Source organism: Microcebus murinus, chromosome 6 (assembly GCF_040939455.1).
Source record: "Microcebus murinus isolate Inina chromosome 6, M.murinus_Inina_mat1.0, whole genome shotgun sequence".
In the NCBI taxonomy this organism is placed as follows: domain Eukaryota; kingdom Metazoa; phylum Chordata; class Mammalia; order Primates; family Cheirogaleidae; genus Microcebus; species Microcebus murinus.
In genome coordinates this window covers 100707186-100715765 of record NC_134109.1, presented here as the reverse complement: position 1 = coordinate 100715765, position 8580 = coordinate 100707186, and the positions used below count along the sequence as shown (strand labels likewise).

General features: G+C 55.6%; 1 protein-coding gene across 1 annotated transcript; it reads right to left on the bottom strand.

The window, feature by feature from the left end:
* Positions 1-50: 50 nt before the first annotated feature.
* Positions 51-6596, bottom strand: LOC142871541 (ankyrin repeat and death domain-containing protein 1A-like). Its single transcript, XM_076004642.1, has 4 exons — positions 6542-6596; positions 2167-2270; positions 946-1044; positions 51-89 (listed from the first exon to the last, which is right to left on the bottom strand). The coding sequence occupies exons 1-4, from the start codon at positions 6573-6575 to the stop codon at positions 51-53; spliced, it is 276 nt and encodes a 91-aa protein (XP_075860757.1). The 5' UTR covers positions 6576-6596.
* Positions 6597-8580: the final 1984 nt, after the last annotated feature.

Here is an 8580-nt window from a genome sequence, read left to right as displayed (position 1 = left end):
TTCTTGCTGCTTGCAGAAGAAGCAGAGAGAATTTACAAAAGGACTCTCTTTTACTGTTCTCCCTCATGGCTTCTTTTCTCACTCAGCCCCTGAAATAACAGGGGGTCTTTGTGGGCAAAGCGTTGAAACAAGAGGCTCCAGGTGTTTGACTAGGAAGCTCAGACTAAGGACCCAGACATTCTCCTAGAGCCGCCTCTACATGGGGCCTAAGCCGCCACAGGGAGGAGAAGGGGCAGGGGCGTGGGGAGGTAGGTGCTGCTGCCCCACCCCAACCCCAACTGGGGACAATTTTGTTGGGGGGTTGGGGGGGGCTGGGAGCAGAGAGAAGCCAGAACAAAGCAAACTGTTTCCATGGATAACTAGGTCTCTGCAGGAAAATTTATGGTTTGTTTTTTTTTCATTTAAATTCAGATCCTTAAGTGTATCTCCCTATCAAATATCATTGTCAGAGTCGCCCCTTTTCCCTAGCCCATAGAGACGTAGATTCCTCGGTGCTCTCCCAGCACTGTGCTGCCTACCAATTTAAGTAAGACTGTTCCTCTTTATCTAAGCCTTTGGTTAAAGTGTCAGCCAGGGCAGAACCCTGCAGCACACCTCGAGAGACTGTCCTCCTGGTGACTTTGCGAACCAGGCCTTTAACCATCCACCCAACTATCTGCTCCACGGCCCATAGCTCTCCCCGCGCACGTGGTATCGGGAGGGCCTGAAAAGGCTCTCTGAGAACGGAAGAGCCCTGGGAAGTGGAGAGCTCTTTATTACAGTGCAAGAGGACGATGGAATCAGTGCCGCGTCCCCGGCACACTGTGACTCCCTGTGCACGCTGCACCCGAGCGGCTGCATGCTACCAGCAATCTCAGCAACCAGCTCATAGACCCAGAGACCTAACGCCCTTCCCTGACCCTGAGACAGACAGACAGACACAGCACACAGCGAGGGGCCACGTACCACATCCTCCTCGTCCACAGCAGCCTCGTGCTCCAGGAGCAGCCGCACGGCCTGCTCATGCCCGGCGCCCGCGGCCCAGTGCAGGGCCACCCTGCCCACCTGCCAGGACAGAGAGGACACCTGTCAGGCGCTGCTGCCCCCTGGCTGCCTGGCCCACCTCCCGCCTCCTCCCAGCCAGGACAGCTGGTTTGCAGGCTGGAAGGGCCTTTGCTGGCTCTGGTGACCAGCTGGCTTGGGACCCAGCTCCACTCTGGCCCCTGCTCCTCCCCACCACAGCGGCAGCTCCGAAACAAGTGCAATAAAACAGAGTGACTGGATCCATCTGTCCCCACTCCAGACTCTTTCATGGCTTCCCACGGTTCTTGGGACAAACTCCTAACTCAGGGCCTACAAGGCTCTGCATGGCCTGGCACTGCCCACCACTGCTTCTCGGAAAGCCCAAGCAGCTTGCCACCTCCAGGCCTTTGGTCCTGCTGTCCCCCTGCTGGGCAGCAACAGGTGGCCTGGGACTACACTCCAAGTCCCTGAGGGGCGCCCAAGTGCCCGGGTTCTCTCAGAGCAGGCAAAGGGGCCTGGCTGGGCCGGGAAAGCCAGCCTCTCTGAAGCCACCTCCCTCTCTGGGAGGTGAGAGCTCTGTGAAGCTCTCAGGGAAGCCACCTCCCTCTCTGGAGGCCAGAGCTGTTCCTTCCTTCCTCGGGGCTGCTGCCCATGCTCCTCCCTCTGCCTGGACCACTGCCCTTCTTCACCTGCTCCTCGAAAACGCCACTTCCTCAAACCCCTCTCATTCCCCTCCACAGCTCTTAGGACATCTTCTCACGGGGAAGTGAGCTGCCTGTGACAGCTCTGCTTAATGTCTGTCCTCCTCATCTGCCCGTCTGCCAGCCTCCAGCTGATGACCTTTGACCTCTGCCTTCCTGGCTCTCACCTTTGTTCCTTGGGTATACCTTTCAGATGGGTCACAGAGGTTAAGAGTTTGACCTCTGGAATCGCCCAAGCCTGCCGTGGAATCCCGACCCTGAACCCTGACCTTGGGCGAGGCCCCAACCACCCTAAGCCTCAGAGCCCTGGAGACAAGGCAGACACAGAGGACAGAGGCTGAGCCTCCCTCCAAGTCAGCACGTGCAAATGTGTCTGTCTCAGCCCAAGGCAGGGTCCCCTGTGTGCGGCGGCATTACCGCGCACTATCCCAGGTGCCCGGACTTGGAGGGGCCCATTACGTACGTGGTTTCTGGCCCTGACGTTAACCCTCCTCCCGATCAGCTCCTGCAGCCTCCCAGTGTCGTTCTGGCGCGCGGCCTCGTGGAGCTGCCTCTCCAGAGGAAGCACTGGGGGGAGGAAAGGGCGCGGGATGAGGGTGAGGGTGCCCCACACTGTGGGCGCTGCAGGGGGGAGGGGTGAACAGCCCTTCTCTGCCCCTGAGCATTTCCCCAGGAGGGGGGCTTCTACCTAGAAATGGGAGGAAGGGACATGGCTCTCCCCCCTTCAAGGTCAGGGGCCTCCCCAGACCGGCTGCTTTTCCTTTTTTTTTTGAGATAGAGTCTCGCTCTATTGCCTGGGCTAGAGTGCCGTGGCGTCAGCCTAGCTCACAGCAACCTCAAACTCCTGGGCTCAAGCGATCCTCCTGCCTCAGCCTCCAGAGTAGCTGGGACTACAGGTATGCGCCACCAGGCCCGGCTAATTTTTTCTACATATTTTTAGTTGGCCAATTAATTTCTTTTCTATTTTTAGTAGAGATGGGGGTCTCACTCTTGCTCAGGCTGGTTTCGAACTTCTGGCCTTGGGCGATCCTCCGGCCTCGGCCTCCCAGAGTGCTAGGATTACAGGTGTGAGCCACCTTGCCCAGCCTGCTCTTCCTTACTAACTCGCCCCACCTCCACCTAGCCAGGATGTGGCAAACCCCTGCGGGTGGGACAATGTGGGCAAGACCATCCACAGCAGCCCTGGTGTGTGCCCCTCGTGTCCCTCGGGGGTGCCCACTACGCAGTTTTCACGTCCCAGCGGAGTCAGCCACTACCTCTCCACAGCTCTGCCGGTGTAGGAGACAGCCAGGATTGACAGACCACCTACTGTGTGCCAGCCCCAGGCGAGGCTGGAGGCTCGATTACACCCTTGCGCACCTTCCATCTCTTGTTCCCCCACCTCTTCTCCTTCACCCCTGCATCCTACTCAGTTCACTCCTCACTCTGAGGCCCGCCCCGACTTGCTTCTCTGCACTCCCCCCTTCACTGCACCTGTAACTCAGAGAGTCTGACTAAAAGGAACCTCAGAGCTCCCCCTACAAACCCCGTCGCAGGCAGCTGTGGGCTGAGGGTCTCTCTGCAGGTGAGTGTCTGAGCCAGGAGGAGCCAGGCCTGGTGACATGGTGTAAGGCTCATCCCACCAGACCCCCTGCTGCCATCATCCTGACTGCTCTTGCCTGTGAGCATGTCTGGTCTCCTTGGCTAGACCGTAAGCTCCTTGGGGGCACTGGCCACACCTGACCCTTCTGATCCACCACGGCTGACAGCAGGCCCAAAGCTGGGCACAGGGAGGAATCCACAAACCTCTGCTTCTATGAGTGACACTAATAACCCCCAGACTAATGGATACCTGTCCCTCCTCCAGAAAGGCTGACACACTAGCACAGAGGACAAAAAATTCCTGGCCCTTCGCACCGTCATTACAGGGGAAGTAAGCTTGCAGTTTTATAGCTGCCAAACCCACATCCTGCATGTTTGGTCCAGTGTGAATGTCTGGACCCAGCCCCTTTGTATATCCAGGGACAGGTGACCAGTGTCTTGGCAGGGAAGGCTAGGATGCACCTTGGTAACAGATAGGCCTGCCATGCAGTTTGTTTTTCTAGATAGATTCCACACAGCTTTCCACATGTGGAAGAGGACCTCATGGATCCGACCTGTGGACCTCACATCTGCTGCCCTAGGGCAGTCACATGGTTCTGGGTTCAACTCCGGCTGAGCTACTTTCTGGCTATGTCACTTAGATTACTCGATTACTCAATGCCTCGGTTTCCTCATCTCCAAAATGGGGATGTGAGCTGCCTGCAATGCTATTATAATTATAAGAAATAAGATATGGTTGGGCGAGGTGGCTCACACCTGTAATCCTAGCACTCTGGGAGGCCGAGGCGGGAGGATCGCCCAAGTTCAGGAGTTCAAGACCAGCCTGAGCAAGAGCAAGACCCTGTCTCTACTAAAAATAGAAAGAAATTACTTGGACAACTAAAAATATATAGAAAAAATTATCCGGGCACAGTGGCGCATGCCTGTAGTCCCAGCTTCTCGGGAGGCTGAGGCAGGAGGATTGCTTGAGCCCAGGAGTTTGAGGTTGCTGTGAGCTAGACTGATGCCATGGCACTCTAGCCTGGGCAACAAAGTGAGACTCTGTCTCAAAAAAAAAAGAAAGAAGATATGAAAAGCCTCTAGCACAGTGTCTGGCTCATAGTGCCCACACCACCACTATCATCATCATCATCATCACTATTATTCCTCCAAGGCAAAGTGTCAGAGAATAAATTCTGGAGGCCAAAAAAATATGGAGGTGGTGAGGCCTCCTTCGTTTAGGCCCCCTGAGCCAGTGAAGCCCCAACCAAGAAAAACATACTCTCTTCCCACCTCCCTGCACTGTTTTTCTCCATATACTATGGCATATGCTATATTTACATATTTATTGGGTTTATTGTCTGCTTACCCCATTCCAATATAAGCTCCATGGGGTGGGGGATTTTAGTCTGATTTGTTAACTACTATATACCCAAATTCAGGCCATGGCGCATACTTGTTGAATGCATGAGTGATGCATGGCTCATTAAATCTCTTCAGAGGCCGTGAACTAGAAGATGCTACCCCAGTTAAGATTCATTAGTCCCCTAGAAAACCAAAATATAAGCTCAGGTCAATGGCAGGAAAGAGGCTCCAGGGGCTGGGCAGCTTCACGTCAAGACTTCAGAGGAGGAAGGTGCTTGGGAGGAAAATCACCTTCTGAATTTGGTCCCATCAATGGCTCCACCCTTACCTGGTCCCAAAGGGGTCTGCCTATGGTGCAGGTGAAAAGGGGGCCCTTCTCAAGATAACATACCTGGCTTTAGAAGAGCCCCTCTCAGAACCAAAGCATCTCAGGTGAGCACTGTGTCTCCATCTTTCCTTTCCTTAACCTCATGATGCAGGTTTGGAAAGAGCTGTGGCTTCAGGTGTGAGCTTACAGAGGTGTGGGTTCTAGTACCTGCTCTGCCACTTTCCAGTAGGGGGGTCCTAGGCTACTCACACCCATTGTGGGGGGAGTCTCAGTTTCTTCAGTTGTAAAACTGGGGGAGGGTGAAGGAAAGGATCTGTTTGCGTCCCTTGCCGCTCCGGCACCCTCTCTCTTAGCTGCAGCTCACAGGGAATGGCCTGGTTTGTGTTGGCAAACAGCCAAGAGTCTCAACAGAGAGCCAGCAGACGCTGCACAGAGCCAGGCCAGAGAAGGTCAAGTTAGAATCAAACCCAGTCCAGTCTCATCTCTTCTCATCTCTTCCATTCACCTCCTCCACACACCCTCTTTCCGGCCACATGCAGTACCCACTGCGCTCTCTGGTCGCTGAGCTTGGGCCCAGGCTGTGTTCCCCCCCCCCCCCCCCGAATTCCCTTGCACACACCCCAGTGCTCTGTCGTACATGCTTTGCCGGCCCACTCAGGTGATCTCTGCCCCAGGCAGAACCACGTCCTCGCTTCCACACAATCAGCACCCGATCCAGCCCCCCATCCCCAACACGACCCCTCAGCTGAGTAGATAGTTTACTTCAGCATTTGGACACTGTAGGTCTCATGGGTGAGCCGCACCATGGGGATGTGGAGACAGCCCCTGGCTTCAGCTGTCAGGGCTCAGCCAGGGCTGCAGAATCGAGGACCCACGGTGGGGACAATCCTCGCTCCCCACTCCCAGGCAGTGCCGCCAAAGCTCCCCCAGGCCGGCCGAGGCCCCCACACACATGCAGCTGCCTGGCCTACAGGCCCTGGCACTGGCACGCTCCTCGAGGGAGGCTTGAGGTGCCCTCGTCCCACACGCGGTCACCCTCTCCTGTGGGTTTGCTTCCCCCTCTGACATGCTCCCCACTCCCTACCCGACCCCAACATTCGGGAGGAGCTGGGGCCTGCAGCATCCTACCACTTAATGGCTGTGTCACCTTGTACAACTCCCTTAACCAGCCCGTGCCTCAGCTTTCTCATCTGCAAAAGGGAGATAACAACAGGTCTACCCATGTGGCTGCAGGGAGGATCGAAGGACATGCCGTCCTGCCTCCAGGCCTCATCCCACCCGTGCGTGGGATGCGTGCAGTACTCAACGAAGGGTCGCTAGTACCTTCACTATTAGTAGCTAATGTCCCCTCAGCCGCGGCTCCCAGCTCCCCAGGCGGGGGGCGCCCCCGAGTCCCAGATGCCTGGCCAATGTCCCCTCGGCCGCAGGCGCGCGTTCCGCTCGGAGCTACAAAGGAGCCCAAGACCGAGGCGGCCACGCGGACCGCGCCAACCTCACCCTCGGCCGCCCCGCACGGATGCGGGGGTCCTCTGGGCCTCGGCCCGCCCCCGGCTCCCGCCCCCGGCCCGGCGGCCCGCGGACTCACGGCCGTCGGTCTCCCACGCCAGCTCCTCCTCCATCCCGCCGCGCGCGCTGGTCCCCCGCGCTAGGCGCGCGTGCCACCCGGGCGGAGTCGGGGAGCAGGGGGAGGGGGCACCGGGCCTGGGGAGGGGGCGCCTGCGCTCGGGACCCCTCGCCCCCACCTGATCGAGCGCAGCGGCAGTGGCCGCCCCCCCCACCCTCCCCACCGCCCCCACCCCCCCACTCCTGGACCAGGCTGCAGGTCGCTCCTCGTGCTCCTTCAACCTGTCCTGGGGCGCCTTCCAGACCCGTTGGGCGGATCAGGGCCACGCGGGGCTCCGCAGGGGGCCCTGGGTGTGTCCCCTTGCTGGGAGCTCTCCCAGCGCCCCAGGCCCTGGAGCTGCGCAGGCTTCAGCAGGCGCACCCCACTCCACCCCACGCCCAGGACTCTGGGGGCCTTGGTCCTACACAGCCCTCCTGGGTGCCCAGGAGCAGCCTGTCACCTCCTTCAGAGGTTCTAAAGACTCACAGTCCAATGCTTGTGAACAAGCCGTGTGAATATTTATTTGTTAATTGCTTATCTACCTCCCCCACTTCCCTTTAAGCACTTTTGTTCACCATTAAATCACAGGAGAAGAAGGAGGGAGGGAGGGATGAGATGAGAGGGACAGTGGTGACAACATGACTCCCCAAGTCGATGCCCTTGCTGGGTTTGGTGGCTGCTCTCTCAGATGGCCTGTGACGATGAAACTTCTGCCAGTCCCAGAGAATGGCTTAGAATGGCCTGAGGGCTGGACTGGGGGGGCCTCCAGCTGGGGTGAAAGATCAGGACAAAAGATGATGTTTTTCCCTTAATATTTCATTCCGAAAAGTTTCAAACCTACAGAAAAGTTGAAAGAATAGTACCACATATTAACATTTTGGCACATTTGCCTTACCTAAGAGACATGATTTTGTAAAATAATTTTATTATGAAAAATTTCAGGCCAGGTACAGTGGTGCATGCCCATAAGTCCCAGCTACTTGGTAGGCTGAGGCAGGAGGATTGCTTGAAGACAGGAGTTGGAAGCTGCAGTGAGCTATGATCAAGCCACTGCAGTACAGCCCGGGAAACAGAGCAAGACCCTTCCTCTGAAAAAAAAAAAAAAAAAAAGGAAAAAGAAAATTTCAAATATACACAAAGGTGGAGAGAATAATATAATAAACCCCACATACTCATCACTCAGCTTTAGCAATTAAAAATCCATGGCTAACTTCCCCCTCCTCCTTAATGATTTTGAAGTAAATTCATAAATATAATTTTGTCCATAGTGTCAGTATATCTCCATAAATAAAACCTCTTTCAAGGCCAGAAGGAGTGGCTCACATGCTCATAATCCTAGCACTCTGGGAGGCTGACGTGGGAGGATCACTTGAGCTCATGAGTTAGAGACCAGCCTGAGCAAGAGTGAGACCCCATCTCTACAAAAAATTGAAAAATTAGCCGGGTGTGATGGTGCGTGCCTATAGTCACAGATACTCTGGAGGCTGATGCAGGAGGATCGCTTGATTCCAGGAGTTTGAGGTTGCAGTGAGCTATGATGACGCCACTGCACTCTAGGCAACAGAGTAAGATTCTGTCTCAAAAAAAACCCCGCCTATAATCCTAGCTCTCTGGGAGGCCGAGCCGGGCGGATCGTTTGAGTTCAGGAGTTCGAAACCAACCTGAGCAAGAGTGAGACCCCGTCTCTACTATAAATAGAAAGAAATTAATTGGCCAACTAATATATACAGAAAAAATTTAGCCGGGCATGGTGGCACATGCCTGTAGTCCCAGCTACTCGGGAGGCTGAGGCAGTAGGATTGCTTGAGCCCAGGAGTTTGAGGCAGGAGTTTGAGGTTGCTGTGAGCTAGGCTGATGCCATGGCACTCACTCTAGCCTGGGCAACAAAGCGAGACTCTGTCTCGGAAAAAAAAAAAAAAAAAACCCTCCCTTACATCTTGAGTTTTAGTTTTTATGCCAGCAAAAAACAAAAAATAGGCCGGGTGCTGTGGCTCACGCCTGTAATCCTAGCTCTTGGGAGG

Coding starts and splice junctions, on each gene's coding strand:
- LOC142871541 (XM_076004642.1), bottom strand. CDS start 6,575: ATGGAGGAGGAGCTGGCGTGGGAGACCGACGGCC. Junction 2,271..6,541: donor GGCGTGGGAGACCGACGGCC/GTGAGTCCGCGG, acceptor TCCTCCCCCCAG/TGCTTCCTCTGGAGAGGCAG. Junction 90..945: donor CTGTGGACGAGGAGGATGTG/GTACGTGGCCCC, acceptor CTGTTATTTCAG/GGGCTGAGTGAGAAAAGAAG.